Below are 23,361 nucleotides of genomic sequence, written 5' to 3' on the forward strand. Positions count from 1 at the left end.
GTCACGGAATAGGAGAGTACGAATTAGCTCCGCATGCGCAACATTTAAAAATAAGTTCAGTATTTTGGAGAACACTGCCAAAGACAAAGACAACGACAACGGAACGTGCACAAGTTTTTGAAACTTGTGAAGCAGAAAAGGAACTTATATCTTCCACTAATGGAATGCTAACTATTACAAAAACATCAGCCATCGCGAAAAAACCGGATACACGAAAACGTGTACGTGGAAATGAACAGAATCGCACGGTCCGTCTAAACAGAAAAAATGTCTTAGCGAAATCTTGTGTGCCCACAGGACGGGGTTCAAGATATTTAAGGATTGTGTTTCTCTTAAACATTTAGACTTTAAACGATAAGTTTGCGAAATTATCAGTTGGACATTTTACGATATGTTTGCGAAATATCTTGTGTGCCCGCAAGACGGGATTCAAGATGTTATAACAGTTCAAATTCGTTGACCTTCTAATACTTTTCAAATGAATTACACGTATGTATGTGTCAGTAAAAATCATTCAATAAATAAAATGTGTAAGTTCAGTAATAAAAAGTGTTAAATAAACGTAATATTTGTAAGCTTCCCGAAATTAAAACTTACGATACGCAAGCGAAATCTTGTGTGCCCGCAAGACGGGATTCAAGATATTTAAACTTAATCTTTCAAATAAAACGTATTAAATAAAGTTACCGCGTTAATAAAAAAAGTGAATTAATATAAAAATATTTACGCAGCTAAAAATACACACACACAAAAAAAAACTAACGTGACGCTACCCAATTTGGAACGCTACCCAAAATGAAACACTTTTAAAATATGTGATACAGAATTTTCAGTTTGCAATCTAAACTAACAATAACAGTCCTGAACAAAAACTAAGGTGCTGACTATTTTGTGACAATTTTCTTTCCAGTTGCTTATTATCTGTGTTCAAAAATGAAAATAATGAAATTTTGAAAAACTCAGGGAAACGACGTCGTGCGACACCCCTAAAAACACCATATATTTTAAAATGAGAAAATAAATGCTGAATGGAATATTTTTGAAAGACATGTGCCCTGAATAAACTAAAATATGTTTGAACTTTCTTTAAATGAATTCAAACATTTTTTTTCATGCCTGGACATTTATTAATCAAACTTTAATTATTTAGGAGGTGTTCCATTTTGGGTACTCAAATCTGCTGAAACACAGGGCTGACAAGTAAACAAATCATGAAATTATTAATAAAAGCATCTATTTGTGGAATGTTAAGAAAAAAATCTGGATTCAACCACATGTAAGAAATTTTTTTACAATTATCTTCAAAAGTGTTCGTGTATTGAGTATGGCCTAGAGTTCTACACCGACTATAATGATGTTTACACAATAATGGCTTAGACAAACAGTATCGAGACCCTATGCACTCGTACACACGCGTGTACAGGCGTGTGTGAGTCGTCGATCTGTTGTCGGTAGTAAACCTGACCAGTCGCCGATCTCGTAACATTAAAACAGGTATAAAGTCTTCATTTTTTTTCCCAATCTTAATGAAATTTTGTACATAGATGCAATATAGTATGACAAATAAAATATCTTCTGTTGTCGTTAGGTTTTTAAAACATTTTCGATGTTTCAACGTGTTGTCGGTATACCGTCACGGCAAACCTCTTGTCACTCGATTTATCGTTGACCAGCGGCCGATTTCAGAATATTAAAATCGCTCTAATTCCTTCATTTTTGCTCCAATCTTCATAAAACTTGGTAGAAATATTCATTTTAATGTACTGAATGACATATCTTGTGTTGTCACTAACTTTTCCTTATATTTAACGTGTTGTCGTTTGTTGTCGTTATTAAGTGTGACCCATAGCTGCTAATTGGTTGTTTCTGAAGTCAAGCACCTGTGTTGTACATTGTGTACAAGCTCCAATATCTTTGGTTGAGTAAACATGACATGCAGGCCATGACTTAATTCCTAAAAATGAAAATATTCGCAAGTGAACTACTGAAATCTCCTATGATATTACATTCGGGACGAATGTTTTTAAAGGCCCACTACCTTTCCGGAGCAAAATACAAAGGTTTATTAAAACATTAATAACATCAGAAAATACATATCGATGGCCTAAGATGAGGTTACAACACCAAACACATGCAAGATTTCCTGCGTAATGTACGATAACAGTGGAGATTCATTTCGCTGTTTTGCCGTCTGGCGCAGTGATAGTCAACTACCGCGAGGTATTTAGGACGACGGCGGGAAACATAAGACGACCCGCGTTATGAAAATTAACGTTTTATTTATTTTAATCAAATTGTTCAGAAGGTGATGATACGTGTAGTATTAACGGTAAGTTAATAACTTTTGCGACCCTACAAAATTATCGATCTCGTTTTACATTCCCATTTCAAAAATTAAAAGCCGCTTCGGAAAGGTAGTGGGCCTTTAAGAAGGAGGGGGGTAGTGTTACGATCCGTAACGGCGAATATTATACACAGGAATGTAAATTCATGACATCGTCATTTTTCCTATCAGAACAATGGAGGCCTAGCCCCGATCTGAGAATGGTTATAAACTCAGCTTCACTCAATGTGATTAAAAGACAGAGAGTCGTAATTATATTCATTATTGATATTGACATGATTAATAGAATGTATGTTGTATTATTATAATTACTTGTGCGACGAATAACTGTCGAACTATCTGACGATTTGAATCTGTAGCGTTAACGTTAGAGTAAAGTATTAAGATTCGACAGATAACGAAAATGACACAAAGTACATATATTTTTATCAGGAAACATGTATAAATATGTTCTGTTATGTTCATGGAAGTCACCTGAACCATGCTGCAAGATTAGTATGTCATAAAACGTCGTATTCTAGCCAAATCACGTCTCTGTAAACGACAGCCTGCTTTCCGTGTATTTCGCCATTTGTTATGGTTGGATTTCGCGGATTCCGCACGCGCTATGTAACAAGCGTTTTGATTGGCTCGGACTCGTCGGATGATCACCAGCGCAGGATATAAAAGGGGGTGAAATCGGACGAAAGTCAGAACTCATTTGAGCTCCCAAACGAGTGGTCGCCTCTTCTGGCCCTAAACTTTGGAAAGCCTTGAGTCTTCTCAAACCAATGACATAATAGTGGTTCAAAATGTTTGAGAACTTCTCCGTAAAGGGAACTTAACGTTCCAAGGGGAGTAACTCTTATAGAGTTAAGTTACAAAGCTCTAAGAATATGAGTGTTGTCCGTTGGCGAAAACGGGGAAACGTCTCCGTATTCGGAAACACTATTTGTAGACGGAAGCACCTCTGTCTATAGACTCATTACATATTCTTATCTAATAATTAATGTTTGTTATAATAGCTTTTATATAGTAGGTATTTATTTCTCCATATTCGGAGCATTATACCAGTAATAGATGGAAGCACCTCCATCTATGGAAATGTTCCATATTCCAATAATGTATTTAAGGATTAACTTGAATAGATTTTTTATGTTATGGAGATATAACACAAAAATCTGAGTGTACTCTAAATAAACCGCGAAGCGGTTTATGATGAGAGTACACTCAGATTTTTGTGTTATATCTCCATAACATAAAAAATATATTCAAATTAATCCTTATAATTCAATTTACTAAAGATAATCTCTTCAATATTCAAAATTCATTATGGGACTCTTTTGTCTATGAAATCATTACGCCGTCATCTCAGCCAATCAGAAGCAACGTTATAAACGGCGACGCCATTTTTTCCTTTATGGGCTGATAAAGTAAATTTTTAAGCCAATGAAAATGCTCGTAACAAGCAAAATTGAATTATTAAAGGATATAGATCAGTGTTTAGTGTAGAATATTTGTATAACCTTTGTAAATCTCGATGTATCCAGTACCTGTACTTTGATGATTTGTGATTATAATAAATCATAAGTTGATTTTTATTCCTGACTTTGTTCTTTTATGGAGTAGTGCTAGGCTGGAACCGAATCCCTTATATATTACTTTTACTTGGTGATTGCTGAAATACGCAACCCGACTCGAAAAGTTACAATACCATAGCGTTACACGTGGATTTCTTTACACCAAGAAAATTTTTTTTCTACCTTAACCTATTTATTAATTCCTCATAATTCACAGCCATAGAAAAGAACACTACAAACATATGAATCGAAAAGGTGCAACATAGTTTTGATATTCAAACTCATATTATTACATTTGGAGCGAAGAGCAAATAGAGCTTTACGTCCCTGTTCAGCCACATGTTTAGACATAAAACTAAGTTTATTGTTGAATCGGAAGAGGGCGCCTAAATAACAAAATTGATCAACTACAGAAAGCTGTTCCCTATTGAAAGTCCAAATTTCGTTTGCTTTAACTATACCGCCATTACGAAAAACGACAATCTTAGTTTTTTTCTGTATTAACTGTTAGTTTCCATTTATCTGCATATGTATTCAAACTGTTTAAAAGCCCTTGCAACCCTTCAACCGATTCAGAAAACAATACCAGATCGTCAGCGTATAGAAGAAGGAATAAACTCAATTCTCCAAACTCGTAGCTAGGAGCACCATTTTCAATAAAGCTATTCTCAAAATCGTTTATAAACGGAGAAAAAAGCAGGGGGGACAATATTTCCCCTTGCATTAAACCTACGTTATTAGAGAAAAAAATTGAACAGTTTCCATTTACTAAAACACAAGATTTAACAGATGTGTAAAGAGATTTGACCGTTGGACAGCTTGTACCAGAGACTTGCTCTATCTACATAATCAAAAGCTTTACGAAAATCTACAAAACAACAATATTAAAGACGTTTTCTTTTAGACAAAGTTTTTGCAATTATAGTTTGTAAAGCGAAAATAGCATCAATTGTACTAACCCCAGGTCTGAATCCGAATTGAGCGCCCGTTAAAATATCATGTCTGTTACATACATCTAATAATCTTTTATTAAAGGGACAATTCATTCTAAGAGAACATGAAAATTTGTACATATATCGGAAAAACCCAGTTCTAATGGAATTTAGATCAGTCGGTTTTACTGTGATGTGCCTGAAAAGCCCGTGGTGGTGACATGTGTGTGAAATTTTCAAACTCGCTCGCTGTCAGCCATTACACATTGTGGTCGAACTTCTTGTATGCCGAACCCTGTCCCTTGCTCGTAGAGCATTGCAACTTTTGTCTATAACTGCTCAAATCGCTCTGACTATAGTTTGTTTACCTTATTAGGTGAATTATCTTGCCTCAAAATAATTTTATCACCTTCGCAGTGGTTATGTAGTTCATTTGTTTAATGTACGTAACTTTGGCTCGGGTATAGGTACAGCGCCCATATTCTACCTGCTTAATCGTATTGATCAACGATTTGATATTTCAACGATATTAATTAAAATACTTAACAATGACGTGGAATTTGTCAATGTTTAACGTTATTTGTTTCATAAGAAATATAGAACAATACATTTATACCATATTTCACTTCTTGGTTATGTTAAAGAATTAGCCTGAGTGAATTGTCCCTTTAAGAATTGAGGTAAACAATTTACAGTACAGTAACTGCAGTAGACCATTCAGACGGAAAACAACCAGAGTTTAAAATGTTATTAAATAATGTATGCAACATAGGCAATAAAAACACTACCTTCGATAAAACATTCATTTATCAAACAGTCCAGACCATGCGATTTACCACGTTTAAGATTATTAATTACAGAATTGTATTTCATTAATAGAAAAATACGTGTCTAACTCCTCAAAAATTTCCGCGAGTCATCAACTACAGCCTCGTTCTCGGTTGTAGAAGCGGAGTTAACTCCATTGTTAGCTACATTATTAAAATGGTCAAACAACTGATTAATTGAAATTTGGGGTGAGTTAGAATTTTTTTTTCTGATTTTTTTGTAAAAATATTTTGGGTTATGCTTACGAAGATATTCTAACCTAACACCCTCGTGGAACATGCATTGTCTTTTTTTTTTTTTTTTTTTTCAATGATTTTATAACGCTTTTTCTTAGCAATCAACTCAGCGTGCGTCACTGCATTTTTATTGTTGTTAAAGATGCTAAGAGCACTTAAATATTGCCTACGTAAACATTTAATTCCATCGTTAAACCATGGCTGGTCTTCAGTAGATTGACTATTTTGATACTGAGCTCGGTCCGCCCTGTCTTTATTACAAAAATCAGTATATACAGGTTTCTAAAGAAAGGCTCCATAATATTTTGTAATTCAACGGTGAAACGATTGACACTTACATCAATAGATTCCTGGTTTAAATTTCCACTAATTAGGACATGTTCTTTAAGCTGATCAGAGTTGACGTTTAAAGATTCTATGAACTGATACTTGAAATTATCATTCCACCTGAAATTAGGTTTCCTATTACGATTCACCTCATCTTCTTTTGTCGAGTTATTTAATACACTAACATTATCAGTAAAAAGTTGCACGTGTAGAGGAGCATGATCTGAATATTCTGTAAAATTGCAAGCAATAAAAGATTTAACAATTGGAAATAATGAAAAAGACATCAGTAAATAACCAATCACACTCATACCATTATGACCACAAAAAGTGAAATCATTGGAAGCACCATCATTGTCTCTGCCGTTTCTAATACAAAGACCGGTAGACTTACACAACTTAATTAATCTGGAACCATAATCATTGATACCTGTATCAGGGTTATATCTAAGAGGGGGGGGATTTTTGTCAACATTATCGCATACATAATTAAATATAGATTCAAGGTGATTTCGGACACTTCCGTGAATAATTAATAAAATCATCCATATTACGAGTTCGACTATTTAAATCTCCTAATAACATTATTTGCTTGGAAGCAGAAGCCTCCAAAATCAACGATTCCAATTCCTTAAATACATCACAATTATAGTACGTGTAATATTGAGAAGTACTTGGGGTATATATGTAAAAATTAGCATAATAAACATTAGAATGTTATATATACAAGAAGCCATTAATGTTGACTTTCTAATAACACACCTACCAGGCAAACAGCTTGATGTTTGCATTGATTATATATATAGATAATTAGGAAAGTATGTTTTATTACAAAATATTTCTATCATATAGTGTCATAATTATATTAACATCAATATATTTTTTTTTTACATTTTTCTATCAATCATTAATTCAATTTATCAAATTTTTTAGTAAAATCCCAATAATTCAGTAAATTATTACATTGTGTCTTATTTTGAACTACATGTATTTGAAGAAAAAAATGATTTTTTTTTATATATATATATTTGAATTTAATCTTTTTGGAAAAATGAAGGGGCTTTTGTCCTCTTTTTCAAATAGTATGGAGGGGCTTTTGCCCAAGGGGGCTTTTGTCCTAGGTAGGGGTTTATGTTCTAAGGGGCTTTTGTCCGGGGGGGGGGGGGGGGGGGGGGGGGGGGGGGGGGCTTCTGTCCGTACCCCTGCTACCTTACCTATTCTTTCCCAGGGGGTCCATTAAATAGCATTCAATTAAATTGATCTCATGCTGTGCCAGCCTCGGTACCTTACTTACTACCTGACCCCACGTGGTTGTGATCAAACGAAAAAAAAACCAACCAACACCAACAATAATATATATTTATAAACTTACACAACATGCACTTTATTTAATTTGAAAATTTTTTCATTCGAGTTACTTGTAAAGTTGTTTATATGCTCGAAGCCTAATTACAAATGTGTAATCCGGTATAAATGTATAAATGATGGCGTCAAAATCCCACCATACCATGTGTTTTATTTTATTAACGAATGATCCCGAATCTACTTTCATTTATTCCGTGCATGCTAATATGACTCACCAACAAGAAAAAGCTGCATTGCAATCATGAGTTGACTCATTGAAATGAGTAACTTAACATAAATAGGTCTTACAAGCGAGGAGAATGTAAATTATGTTTCTTTAAAGTCTCAATAAAAGCGGATATAACGTTAAACATGTCATAATTTATTTTTTTGATCAATATAAAGAACGTTTACCCTTCTAAATATAAATTATAAGGTACACATGTGCCAAAAACAAACTTTTTGTTTACACCGGAACTCAATATCTGCACATGCGCAGTGATTACTTCATCTCTTGCAGCCATGATTCGTGGTAAATTCGGTAGCAGGGTGAAGGTATGTTAGACAGCCACGTAACTCATAGGTGAGTAAATTCAACGCACGAGCTAAGCGAAAATGACAACTTGAAATAATATTCAACATTACTATTATGATCACAAATCCATATGAATCTAAATCGTGACAAAGCGACGAACATTTTCTGCAGATGTGAGGTTTGATGAGGAAACGGTCCCATCAAAGTTCAAAGGGAGAGGTCAATCAGTAAACATTATCTTGTGGTATTACATTAAAATATGTACCATCGTCAAATTGTATTAAAAATTGATGTGATAAGATGTAACACAGTTTGAAAGCGTTTGTTTTAGCTATTATACATATCATTAGACTGGTTGACACAGTCACAATGTAAACAAATTGCAAAGTGACAGTTGTGAACGTGTGACGTGAAAGCGACCTACAAAAACGTATCTTGACTAAGTTCCGAACATTCCAGCCCAATTACCTTTGTATCGTGAGTGGATGTAATGTAACAACCATGCCTATATATACACCTGTTCATTAATTAATGTCTGATTATCCCCTGGAGCTCGACCCATCATTTTACGTGCAGTCCTAATTTTCCCTTGTGGTGCCCCCAGGCATGATGTTTCTGCAGGAAGCATGCCATTCATTGAGAAAACGTCCCTGGCACTGTTTATTAATTAACCTCATAGCAGATGCTAGGAGGCTCTGTCCTAAAAAATAAATATTTCACACATGTATTTGCCGAATAAGTACTACATGTGTTTTGAGAGAGTCAAACTCATTTTAGTTCATCAGAAGTTTCTGTCTGCTGGGATATGTGTATAGCTGAATACACTGTCAATTGAGGATGTAATATGTGGGAGAGTACAAAAGCTGGAAGCACTCTAGCCACATTAGTCACTCACATGTGTACATTAACATATATACTTCTGGGTCTATACATGTATTGCATTTCTTCAGCTCTACTCTCTAGGTTTAATTATCCTAAACAATAGGGTAGAATGATTCCTCAGAAATGCACATGTGCAGCATATGCAATACAGCAAATTAGATATGCACACAATGAAAAAATTCATGTGCAACATATTCACATGTAAACTGTACAGTGATTGATCAATCTAGGAATATATATTTGCATTTTTGTGGTAATTAAAGTTCAAGTGTGTTAATTAATCATTTAATTAAATATGTTTTCATTCATTATTTTGTTCTTACATGTAGACAAAAGTGAACATTTCTCTGTAAATATTATAAGCAAATCCCTGGCATGTGACACTCAATTATAATTTAAATGTTTAATGATTTTGTTAATGACACAATAAGCCAGAGGTCTTAAAGGTCATGAGTGATCAATGTTAACACCTTCTGATTTGAAGTGTTGTATTTGGCTGCAGTGCTGCCTCGCCTGTCGAAAACATCAGATTTGTTGTCAGTTGTCATTGTTAAAATAATTAATGTGATAACACCTACTATAAATATATAAAACTGTGGTGATATCTTTCTACCCAGTCACTTTGTCTTGACTGCCATCTGAGAAGGATTGAATCATTGTCAGTGAAATAGAAATTTAAAGGTATACTAGTCGTAAAGATTATGATAAATCTAAGCAATATTGATTATTTATTTTAAGAAACAAAAGTTAATTGTAAAAGAAAATGTAGATCTATACCGTGGTACCTATATGCCTATAATCAATTCAGTTTTGAATATAATTTGTTTACAGTATATCATGATTTAGATGGAAAACTACAAGGAGGAAATAGAAGGCCCTACTAATATTACGAAAATAGGAAAAATTAACCAGTGACTATGCATGTATATCAGTAGTTGTATGAAGAGGATCTGAGATTGAAGTGACCTGTTGACCTGCCATCTACATCCCTGAGAAGGAATCCCATACACATACCTGAGAACAGGATATGTTAATGATATAATGGAGTAAAGCCCAAACCAGAAAAAGGTAAAGTCTTTATAGGAGTTTATACAGTATAACCAGCTTGTTAAACTTGAAATCAAATGTCGAAATGAATTAATTATATATAAGACCCTTTACAATATGATTATCAATATATATTTACAGCGTTACTTGTCAAAACCAGCTGTATTGTCTAAGCCAGATTTCTGTGTATTCAGATATAATTGAATGGCATTTTCCTTGTTGATTAATTCAAAAGTCAGGCCATAATATATACCGGCCAGATAACTAACATGCTGGGATGGTCCAAGTGACATGCAGTTTAGACAAGGTCTATATCTACTCTGTTATATATACCTGGTAATATAAAGTACTTTTTTGTTTTATAACTAACCAGTCTTCCACTTAACGTAGACCGTCCCTTCTGTGACGTCATACGTTTGTAACGTCGCTTTCCGGATCCCGGCAAACATATTTTATTTCTCCGTACCCACCTATTATAACTCGCTTCGGATATCCGCAAATATTTCGTCTGCCAGCTTTCCGAGTGTTTACTTGACGTGTACCAATCTAAAGTTGTGAACTGTGTGCTAATCGGTAAATGTAGTATAATTTTGAAGATTCGTTCATGAAGTAATTCCAATAATCATAATGGTCGTTAAACAATCACATGGAATTCACATGGATTGACGGGGACCCAAAACGAAAAACTTCGCATCAGTTGGGCCTAGTAACTGACTGAACATAAGAATGACCGTCATGCTATGTACCTATGTTTTTGCAGGATAGAACTTCATTACCACAGTATATCAATGCTGAAGGAAGTTAGCGGTGTTTTCAATGCAAACATTCGAGTTTTGAGCTTCGATAGATACGAATCGTAACATACCGGTATACTAATTTTCGTCCGGAAACGGACAAACAATATACGGAATTAAAATTGCTGGAACATATTTTCATTTTATTTTTTGTTAAAATGTTTACTGATGATATGAAAGATGCTATTACGGAAAATAATCCATTTTAATACAGTATCACACAGAGCAAAATATTTGTCTCAACTGATATATTTCTTACTGAATTGGACTCTTTTTGAAAGTTTGAGGTCAGGCCTACATGTAGCTTGCAAACTGGTTTGTTATATTTTATATAATAGATAAATGAAATCATTAAGATATGTAATTATTGTGTTATCTTGTAGGCTCCAATAATATAATAGATATAGAAAATTAACAAGGGTAAATGAATAACATAAAACATTGAAAAGTGCTAGCTAGGGATTCGCCTATTTTAACGTTTTCAGGCCAAAATTTAAGGGGTATTAGAAAGCAAATCGGTCATATTTTGAAAAATAATGCGGTGAGGTATAGTTTTTATTGGCTTTTCTTATTGCAAATAGGTCAATCTTCATGGAAATTTTGAAAAATCGATTTTTCATGAGATCATTTTTTCAGAATAAAAGAAAACATTACTATTTTGATGCAATTTTTCACTAAAATTGGGTCCGGAATTACTTTTAAAATAACGATATTTCGTTTTAATGTGGAAAACCCAGCTTATTTGATATAGTTATGAATTTATATATCACCTACTGAATGTATGAAGATGTTACGAGCATATCCTGTATATGTTAAGTGATGTTACAAGGAGGAAATATTATTTATTTAAAAATCCCTAAAATCCGGAATATTAAGTCGTTAATACATATCTTTAAGCAACCACGGAAGAAAAAATAACACGGTGACATATTATTTTTATGTGATTTTTGTGATCAGGGTATACCTAAAATCAAAATATCAAAAAATTAACGAAATCCATGAGAGGAAACTAGAAGGGACGGTCTACCTTAATTGGTTAAAAATTGACCTCGCGGTTTGACTTGGACATAATTTCTAAATTTAGTAAAGATATAAATTGTTAAATGGCACTTAAATTTCAATGGCATTATTTCTTTGACTTTAGTAAAATACTTGAAATACATGTATATTTCAATGATATTATGTCTTTTGATTTATTAAAAACACTTGAAATACATTATTCTGGAACGTTCTTAGATAAATATTTAACAGCATTAACTAGAGTTTGCTAGATCTATTTATTAATCTATGCAGACATTATTTGTCCTACATAATAATAATGTATATCTGAAATTATGTTTTAATTACCCCATGGGTCAATTGAAGGTACATTAAAATTTTGTTGATGAATGAGGGCAACTTTGTTAAAAGTTTTAATTGAAGATCCAGATATGAAATTGAAATGATTTGAATGCTTTTATTTTGTAGATGAGTTTACCTCGACCATCGGGGCTAAAAGCGCCCTCAAAAATCGGCAAACCCTCGGGTATGCCAACTCCACGTCCACCAGGTACAAGCATTCCAACTCCTGGTTCTGTGCACAAAGTGCAAAGTAAGCTTGCTCCTTCATGCTTCCGTCTTTCTTTCCTCTCACGATTGTCTGTTTTTTTCCTTTGTTCCATGCATCCATCTGTGTGTATTGTGTGTCAATCCTTTTGTTGTTATAATCACTGTACAAAGCTGATTCTGACATATGAATTTATTTTTTTTACCAATTTTCTCCTAAAATGTCAGATATGGATTATCTAATCGTTGATTATTGATGATAACTTTTACTAGTTGTAATTTATAAATATAGATGACAGTTCTCACAGAAATGAAAAGTACTTGTTAGTGAATAATTCTGGTAGTTCTTGAATAAGAATGTTAAGGTTTTAATAAAAAAAAATCTAATTGTCCCACGGAAAAGTACTTGAATTTTGTATACAACTTTAATCAAATGCATTCAATAAGAAATAATTTGCAGTTCAGAAGAATATTAACTGCCTTATATTATTTTGGCTGTAAATTTAACAAATTGTTAAGATAAAAACAGTACTACCATACGTATATAGTACGATATATGAACAGTGGTAAATTGGACTTATCATACATTTACTACTGTACATAATGTCAATATAACATATCGCACATCCATTCCTTATGTTGCTCGCCTCCTGCAGCGTTGAAGTTGAACACAAAGTTTTGCACAGACAATCAGATATGACCATTTGTCTATAAATATACCAAATTAAGAAGTGAAATTATCACATAACAGGCCCGTCAAGCCATGTCATACCGCCATGTCATAAATATCGTAAGACACATGTGTAATAACACTATTATTACGTCACAGGTAGTTTTGACGTTATGATATTTTTTATGACGTTGCCTAATTGTCTCAGTAGAAGGAAAAGTCACATCCGAGCCGGAGTTCTACTGTTTTATATAGTGACAAAATTCAAAAGTTTTACTTATATTTCTATTAACAAAAGTTGTGATAAATAGAATCTTACACTCGTGACTATGTAATATGAAATTTATCAAACTCGTTAGATAATTCGATATGCCACTTGCCTAAAGGCTTGTGGCATATCAAATTATTGAACTTGTTTGATAAATTTCATATTACATAGCCATTCATGTAACATCCTTAACATTCAAATATATTTGTTCTGTTAAACATTATCTATTGAATTATAATTAAAACCACTTTCGTTCACCAATAAGTGATCAGACGGCATTATTACGGGTGTAAGTACATATGTTTGTTGTGCTAACTAGGTTTTTTGTAAAATTGCAGTGAAACTTGTTGATGCGATAATTTTGTTGATCTTATATTAATTAGGAGCTGTAATTAATCTTATGGGAAAATGTGTTATAACCAATTAACCAGTGCTGTGTACGTGTTGAGTCCTATTAATTGGATAATAAATGGATTATTTAATAATATGAGATGGGTTGGTGTATCCACAGTTATGGCATTGGTTAAGTGTATATTTATGTGAACACTGCACAAAAATGGGAAAAATATAGTCGGTGATAATTTCAAAATTAATGATACATGTTTTTGCACAAATGTTTCCGTGTGGGTAGATCTAAGTGTTGCATTTCATGTTGTATTGCAGTTGTGCATGAACACTTGTCGTTTTAACAGTCTCTTTGATTTTGAAGTTTTTTAGCAGTCTCCCATACTGATTTAAACAGAAACCACATTCTATCAAGGTCTAAATTCATTTTTTATTTCAATGTTTAAAAAAAATATGAGAAAATGAACTACCAACCTCAGAAAACTGACGAGTTAATTTAAGAAATCCATTCAATATGTTTAAAAGTTGTAAGATTGATTAGATTTAAAAGAAAGTAAAAGCTGTTTTCTTGAATTTCTCTCTCTGCTTCTGCTACTCTTTGTTAGCATTTACAGCAATTCTGCTAGAAAATGGAAATTACAGGCAATTTTTTTTTTCAAAATCGTAATTATTTCTTTGAAACAAAGAGAGAGAGTAAACTTGCAATTGGCTGTTGTGAATGTTCTTCATGTAGACTAGTACTAAAATGTTTAATGGCTAAAAATTTCTACATGGGTAGTAAATAATGGATGCGAGACTTTGCCAGAATTGGTTTGCAGTAGCTGTGTCTTTCTAACTGTCTGCGGTGAACCCTTGCTGTATATGTGTGTTGCTTGATTTGATTAATCCAGGTGCAATAGCTAAGAGTGCTCGCGCTGCAGGTATTAGTGCTGGTCATGCTGAAAAGTACGCTGCCGATGTCCTACACACTCTCAAAGGTAAAACCTCATCACAGGTAGAAAGTAGTATAGGTATACTATATATATATATAGTGTGTATCATCAAAGTGACACACTGTTACATACCTCTATATTGACGCACATCACCCAATTGTACTGAATGCAGTATTGCCAACGCTTATAATTTCCCCGGGTAGATCCATGTTTTGGACATTTTAGAATACATAATTAACCTGAATGGCGCTTCAGATCATCAAGTAACCTGGGTTTGAGGACCAGGAGTAAAGCGTCAAAAATATCACAAAAAATGGCATGTCAAGTACCGATCAAGCCATGTCATCAATGTAATATTAATTGCATTTCAGGGCATATCGGCCCTATTTTAAAGACTTTTTAACTGCAAAATAGTTTTCAAACGTAAATTAACATTATCACAAAAATGGTTTTGATTTTAATTTCTTCACCTTCATAATACCCGGTATTATAAAAAGTAAATCTTTTGTGTTTTTGGTTATTTATGCTTTAAAAATTACACTAAATTGTTATGCACATGACCCTTGTTTTGATCCTTCACTTGATGTTTATTAACAGAAATTGGCAATACTGTGAATGGTTTATATAACTCTATGTTAGCAGATTTCTTAACAATGTAGGAACAGTAGCTATAGCAGGTCATCATATTAAGGAAATTTAATGTAAATAACTTGCTGTTAGGCAATGTATCGTTTCTCTATGTTATATGTTCTTAACCGACCTTTCCAATAAGAAAATTTTGTTACCAACTACAATTGATCGTTCTATCTATTGTTTTATTTATTATTTACTCCTTGCACTAAGACTTCCATTGAAATTGTTATAATGCTGTCTTAGCTTGCCAGTCAACTGAATTACAAGTGCTTGTAAATGTTTCTTGATCTTGTGACTCTTTTATAGGCAAGAATTTAATTTTTCATTGCATGTGCATGGTTGTATATCATACTTTAAATTCATCATTTTATAATTTATTTTGTAATATTTTTTTCCCATGCAAAAATTGAATCCAAAGTCTAATTTGGAGGCAAATTCAAAGTATTCTAGCAGTGACGTACAACATGCTGGCAGCAAAATACTGTAAACCAACTTACTTTCACATGTGATTCACTTTTTTGCGATCCATGCAAATTTCGCAAATGTCTTATCTCCACGAATAAGCATCTTCATGATTTATATTGGTATGAATTTTCATTCAAATGTTAAATTCGCGAATGTTAATCTTTGCGAACTTGTTTTGAAATGGAAATCTTGAAATTAAGTAGCCACAAAAGAAAGTTGGTTAACAGTATCAGATATATAAAGATATTCAAAGTTTTGAAGTACAGTAACTGACTCCAAGATACTATAATTTCAAATCAATTCTCAAATGATTTTAGTATTTAGACAAATGCTAGATAGTTTTATTCCTTTAAGGGGTTTCTGTTTAATCATCTAAGTTCTAAGTTTACACTATGTAATATCAATATCTTTATGTTGTGAAGATTTATTTCTGCTGTTCCACTTTGTCCTTCATTTAAGGATTAACTTGAAGCGGTTTATTTAGAGTACACTCAGATTTTTGTGTTATATCTCCATAGCATAAAAATTTATTCAAATTAATCCTTATAATTCAATTTACTAAAGATAATCTCTTCAATACTCAAAATTCATTTTGGGACTCTTTTGACTATGAAATCGTTACCCCATCATCTCAGCCAATCAGAGCAACGTCACAAACGGAGTGGCCTTTTTTTCCTTAATGGGCTGATAAAGTAAATTTTTAAGCCAGTGAAAATGCTCGTAACAAACAAAATTGAATTATTTGGGGTTGGTTGGTTGATTCAGCTTAACTCATTCACTCCTTGAGACACATTTGAACCCTTCCAATTCAAAAGTTGGAATAGATCATTAAGACTTTTCAAGGACAGATGAGTTAACATCCTGTTAACATTTCTAAGGTCATTAAAGGATGGCATATTTGGGGAAAGCAAATTCAAAACAACCATGCATGTTCTTCATGAATGTAGAAGGGATCTAGTGAAGGCCTAGCATTATAATGTTGCCCTCACCTTCATTATGACCGTATCATGTAAATATCTGAACTGATAATGTTAATTACGATACTTCATTTGTATACACTATAAAATGAAAGACAATGGAGAGAAAAGATATTTCGTGCACCCATCTTCTTTGTGATTACTATAAATAGAAGCATGTCACCAGGTGTTACATGTTACATGCTGGTACTATTACGGCCCGACACAAAGTTAGATGTAGCTAATGAATATTTCTATTTCATACCATGTTCTTTACATGCAGCATTAAAGGTGGATTGTACAAGCTCTGGCTTATGTGCATGTTGACAAATTACAATTCAGTGAAAAGTTTTAATTTGTAGACAACAAAATGGAATGACATGGTATTAATTTCAAATGATAAATAAAAAGGTAAGTTTGACATGATGGTAATTGTGGTTATAAAACAATATTTTGGTGGTATGGCATCATAATTTGATAATTTCAATATTTCAGACAGGATAGTGGTAAAATTTGGACATATTTTAGAACTATTTTAACTCTCCTGCTTTTGTTTTTGATGCAGGTCCTGAGCTTCCTAACCCCCCACCTCCCGCAGACGACTTCATTATTGGAGATAGAATCTGGGTATCGGGCAATAAGCCTGGATTCATTGCTTTCCTTGGGGAAACACAGTTTGCCCCAGGGGAATGGGCTGGAATTGTGTTAGACAAATTCGAGGGGAAAAATGATGGATCTGTCCAGGGTGTTAGATACTTTCAGTGTGAAGCCAAACGGGGTGTGTTTGCCCGAATCTCAAAACTATCACGGACACCTAATCTAACGCAATCTTCCGCTCCAAGACCTGATGATAACATGTCCGAGTCCGGACAGAATTCAGTGAAGGCTACTCCGAACGGATCTCATATGAGGCCAACAACTCCAAAACTAGGACTTACTGCCAGTAGAGGGCCACTAGGGTCTACATCTAGTCTCACAAAGGCACCAGTTATGTCACTAGGTGGAAAGCCAGCGTCTGCTGCGAGTAAACCAGTGTTAAAGATCGGAGATCGTGTGCTAGTTAGTGGAACTAAGATGGGAACTTTAAGATATGTAGGTTCCACAGACTTTGCTAAGGGGGACTGGGCTGGTGTAGAGCTGGACGAAAAGCAGGGTAAAAATGACGGAGCTGTGGCAGGCAAAAGGTACGTTACTGTCAAGTATTTATCAACTTAAAATAAAACACTTCAACATTCCAATGAACAGGAAATATTTATCGAGAATTTAAAATTGGTATCGTTGTATATGATTTTGGGCAGGTATTGATGATATGGAAAAAAAGCAAATTTTAAGGAGTTAAAATTAGTAGTTAGTCTGAACTCTGGTGAGAATGTTTTTTTAATATACCCATATGATTCTAAACAAAATCCACAGGTCATTGCTTAAGGTAACTTAAAGTAATGAATGTCTTTATACTTATTCTTCAAAATTACAAGTGACATATAACCTGGTAACAGATTTGTCATTAATCATTCAGTTATGTTCAAATGATTAATTATATAACATTACTAATGAATGCTTTGTGTATTGTGTTTACAGATATTTTGATTGCCGCCCTATGTACGGACTGTTTGCTCCATTACACAAAGTCACACGACTTACATCGGGATCGTCAGGGCCAGGAGTAGGCACAGGTAGTACCACTCCAAGCCCTCAGGCACGCTCTCTTATGAACACTAGTTTACGGTTGTCACGGGAACGCAGTGGTAGTCAGGAATCGGTCAGCTCCATCAGCTCGTCTGCCTCCAGTGTATCACGAAGTCGGGTAAGACTTGGAGTGACGTCGTTAAATAATCAGGTACATGCAGCTTTACTGATGCCTCTTTATCAAAATTCTCCAAAAACATCTCGAAAATTTACCTAGGATCTGTATGACATCATTGGTTGTCATAACTAGATCATATTGATTTTGTAAATATATACCTCACACGCCCGGGTTTCGTTATTTGTTGACACAACACAAAATATTTATTCTCTAATATATATGCCTTTGTCAATGTGGAAGTAGGGGTTCGGATCTGAACAGTTGAAGGTTTTGCCGCTTGTATTCAACAGAGATATGTTTTACCTGTAGCTGCTCTGATGTGTGTTATATTTGCATGTAACAGAATGTATTACATTTAATCACAGTTGGTGTTTAGATGTCATTTATCATCATATAGCATTACATGTATACATTCTTCATCATCATTTCATGACAGAAAAGGTCCATTTTTCCACACTGATGTACCACGGCTAATATATTTAAACATATTTACCAGTGTATCATTTTAACACAATATCTTGCCATTTCTTCATGGGTCACGAATAGTTTGTTTGCTACAATGTTCTTGATTATTTTCATGGAATTTTTTAATAATTTTTAAACCTGCCCTTTCAACTTTGAATTTTCACTCTAGAAGCTAGGCCTACTGAAAAGATATTAAACAAAAAAAATTAAAATCAGAATTTTTTTTTCACTTTATGGGCATTTATTTTGGAATTAGGGATTTTTTTCATAATCTGTATTTAAATAGTACCATAAGTAATTGTGGAAAAAAAAACCCATTTATAATTCATCAATGTTACGTAAGTTAACATTTTGTTGATGATTTCATTTCTGTTCCCATATGATTAACCTACATGTGTGTGTAATTTGTACCAATATATGATAATACATTGTATATAACAATCACTATTATTTGTTTATAGCTATATATATGGTAGTCCTTTGCCTACATTGCAGCTAAATTATTCATGCTGGATGTCTTTTTGTTCACAATAAATTACTTTACTAATATTTTCCCATCTGGATTATACTGGTTGAAAACTAACCATTTATTTAAAAAAAATGGTTTGACATTTTAAAGTTAAAGATAATCAAATATGCATGAAATGACTTCATTTATTTCGCAGGTAAAATAAAAGATCTCAGAAACAAATTTTGTTGCTTACAAAATATTTGATTATTTTTCTTGATCTACCTATAATGCAATTCGAGTATCAGTAATAGTAGTTGACTAATTTTCTGTTCATGAATGTTATTCACCTCTATTTTCATCAATTAGCTATTGATTAAAGTATTGCATATTTGTCCAAAGTAGAAACAAAATCAAATTATATGAATTTAGATAGAACAAGTCTGGAAGGAAATTATTCCTTTTTACACTGAACTTGATAGCCATCATCACATTTCATCACTGGTATATATATCATGTACTAAATTGACCATGGTTTCATATTTTAACACTACATATATAGTGTTCCATCCTCACTGCTATAATCAGTGGTTTGTTTCATGCCTTCAACTTGCCGATCCGAACTTCTACTTCTACATATACATGTTGTAACCCTATAATTATTAAGAATTCATTAATTGGAATCAATTGTAACCTTCCTGACACGTATTTTATGAAATTTTGATTTGCGAAATGACGTTGTGTGGAGTGTGCAGATGACTTTCCTCACTACTTCTGGCCTATTTTCCTATCTTTTGCATTAGTAAGCTGCATGGCATTTGTGTTGTCCTATTGTATTGTACACTGTTCTGAAAATTTGGTTTCGAAATTGTGTTTATTCCAAAGCCTTGTGTGTGTTCTGTGTATATTGTCTTATATGTACTGTGTATGATATACCGGTATCATCTAAAGCGGGCAATAAGCCACCTCATTATGCAGTATTCAAAGAAGCACATATTTCTTCTCCAAGCATACTAAATTTTCTTCAAGATATATGTATATACAGTTGTATCTAATTATGGCTATGAGCCTTTGAGGGGGAAAACAGAAGTATAAAAAACCTCTCTCTGAACTCAATTTACAAAGGAGATAATTCCAATATGGGGGTTTCAAGATCCAAAAATGACGTGGGTAGATTGCAATTTGCAGTCGATTAGTCCCACTATCCGTTGATTATGATGTCATCATTTGATGTGAGTCTTGTGACGTCATAATCACCGGACCGGATGGTGGGACTAATCGACGGTAAATTGTAATTTACACACCTCATTTTGGGATATCGAAACCTCCGAATTAGTTTCTCCTCTGGTTGTATAATTGATAATCCATTGATTCCTATGTTCAAATTCCTAGTGCACTATGTTTCAGGATTCATTAAATTTAAGTGCCTAGATCTACTGCTGGCTTGTTTCTTTATTGTAGTCTTTTAGACTCTATTATCAATAAGAATCATTCTTATTTGTATCAATGATCTCCAACCAAGGTCAGGTAGTTGCTAATTACACCAGTGATTAAATAAAACGAGAATTAATAATTTACTAAACTGCCACAAAGATTAAAAATAAAACAACAAAAACTTCAAGTTTGTTTTTTTATGCATATGCAGAAATTATTTATTTTGGAACTTAGCTGGAACTTAATGCAAAAATCATGCTTATCCTCAAGAAATGTGAAGGAAAAAAGTTTCTTACTTGTCCCAGACATATACTGCAGATCAAGAATGCATGAAGTACTGGTATTATAGAGGAATTAGCAATATATAATATTCATAATCTTTACTCAAGATGCATTACATATATCATATGTAAAACCATTTACCTTTGTTTAAGTCTGTATATTACTGAAGTCTATGCCATATAAAAACATTGCTATACACATATCGCTTGTCATATTTTCCAAATCTATATAGCATAACTCTGCATTTATAACTACTTTCCAATCTATTATAATGTAAATGTGATCATTCTGTTATTGTAGTGTGTATGACCTGACATGAATATATATGAGAAGACAAACCTGCAACCCACCATCCATTACTTATACACATCTTTCAATACTCATTTTCAAATCTTGAATATAAAGTCAGACTTCTGATAAATAATCTGCACTACATTTCGCTTTTCCCCTAAGATTGGTAATCAATAGCTATATATAGGCTGTAATATACTTTAGGTGATGAACAATTTTATGCTTGTCCTTAGAGGAAAAAGACCTATAGACTGTAGAATTTGTATATAAATATGTGTTAATAAATGACCAATAATCAATAAGATTTAGTGATGAAACTATTAAATTTCACTGTTTATATGATCTAAGCATATACACTTAAATCTGTTACATTTATATTATATTCTGGTATTGTAAGTTGTTGTAGTTGTAAACTTGCCATGCAATGTGTACTCATTCAAACCAATATGCATATCAGCTTATTATATTTTGTTGATGAATGTTTTCTGTTTTATGAATCAGTTGCCTCTACGCCGTATCCAAAAAAAGTCACCATCACCGAGTTCTCCGGTAATGTGTCTTTTGTGGTTTCCTACGGAACAGTTTATACTTTATTTGTTATTCTCGTCTGGTTGCTGTCTTGGTCCGCCTGCTTCTTTTTTATTAAGAATAAGCCTGATAAGGATACTGTTGTGATGTTCTGTATTTCATACAATATTCAGCATATAAACATACGTAATCTCACTCTATCTGATCCAAGTTAAGATTTCTATAGGGATACCTCCTGGCCCTTTTCCTTCATTGATCTAGTGCCGTTATTTCGGCTTTGAAAATTTGAGTTATTTCCCTTGTGGGAAGGTATCAATAGTGCAAAGACTATTACAATTTTAGTTTTATTCAAAAATTTTGTTAGTCTCTAATAAAATAAAATAACTTTTATGATTTTCGATCAGTTTGAATTGACCACCACACACCAACATATTGTACTGCTATAGTAGCCCAAAAGTTTTTGGGGACATTTTGTACTAGTCTTTCTTGTTCAGTAATAGTGCTATCAGACATCAATTTGGTGCTGCACCAAGTTCACAGTATAGGAGCCTATCTTACTGCATACTAGCGATACAATTTATGAGAATATTTGTGAACTCTGCCAAGCTACGAGACCGACACAAGCTACGAGACCGACACAGCTGTGCAAATGTAATAGGTTTCCACATAGACAATGGTTTACATGAACACACAGACTGACTCTCATTAAATTGAGTCCCAGACAAGGCATCATGTCAAAATGTGGCTAGATTATTGAAATAAAAAAGTTCAGACTCTGAATGTTGGTATCTGTAGTAGTAGGAAACTTGTGTTGGCCCTTGAGTCACTGTCTGTCTACGTAATAAATGGGCCTGACATAAACTGCCAGACATCAATACACAATTCCCCTACCATCAGCTGTATATTATACTGTACACTATTATAAATCCAAACATTATATATGTTCATTGTGATCACAAAACTACCAACTCTATATCTGTTCACCAGGATAATATTCTCATTCACTTGTGCAGAGTTCATTACTCTATGCCAAAGTATTTTTTTTTTTCATTTTCAAAACTTGGAAGAAAAAATTATGAAATTTGGTATGTCCTTTGATCATTGTCAGATATAAATAAGATGTATTATCCCATTCTCCTTGCCCCCTCACACCTTGAAATGATTAGCAGCTGAAGTAATAGTAAATTAAGAGACTTAGCATTAATTTTGTCATACACTTTGTTCTTATATCAAATCTTTATATTGTTAAAAGTCAACACCAATTTCAGTAGCCTGAAACAAAATCTCGAGTTAAGAACCTCTTCTCCAAAACCTTGGCCCCATCTCAAGTTTGTAAAAAGTATGATAAATACCATTCTTCCACGATGTTTTGTATGGTACAGACCACAACAGTATCCTTACTTCTGCATGTCGTCCTTTGATTGGTTACTTATCAATCCTGTATTGCCAGGTGCCCTTGGCAGGTCC

At 33.5% G+C, this 23,361-nt stretch overlaps 1 protein-coding gene and 1 pseudogene across 1 annotated transcript in view; one reads left to right on the forward strand and one right to left on the reverse strand.

The window, feature by feature from the left end:
• LOC138330669 (uncharacterized) overlaps positions 1-10,483 on the reverse strand; it is a 32,226-nt pseudogene extending 21,743 nt beyond the window's left edge.
• LOC138331901 (CAP-Gly domain-containing linker protein 1-like) overlaps positions 8,007-23,361 on the forward strand; it is a 102,213-nt gene continuing 86,858 nt past the window's right edge. The window contains exons 1-6 of the mRNA XM_069279760.1: positions 8,007-8,153; positions 9,819-10,055; positions 12,296-12,419; positions 14,547-14,633; positions 17,208-17,826; positions 18,221-18,446. Coding sequence (XP_069135861.1) covers positions 12,296-12,419; positions 14,547-14,633; positions 17,208-17,826; positions 18,221-18,446 — 1,056 coding nt within the window. The 5' untranslated portion in view covers positions 8,007-8,153; positions 9,819-10,055. The remainder of the gene's footprint in view (positions 8,154-9,818; positions 10,056-12,295; positions 12,420-14,546; positions 14,634-17,207; positions 17,827-18,220; positions 18,447-23,361) is intronic.

Source organism: Argopecten irradians, chromosome 9 (assembly GCF_041381155.1).
Source record: "Argopecten irradians isolate NY chromosome 9, Ai_NY, whole genome shotgun sequence".
NCBI lineage: Eukaryota > Metazoa > Mollusca > Bivalvia > Pectinida > Pectinidae > Argopecten > Argopecten irradians.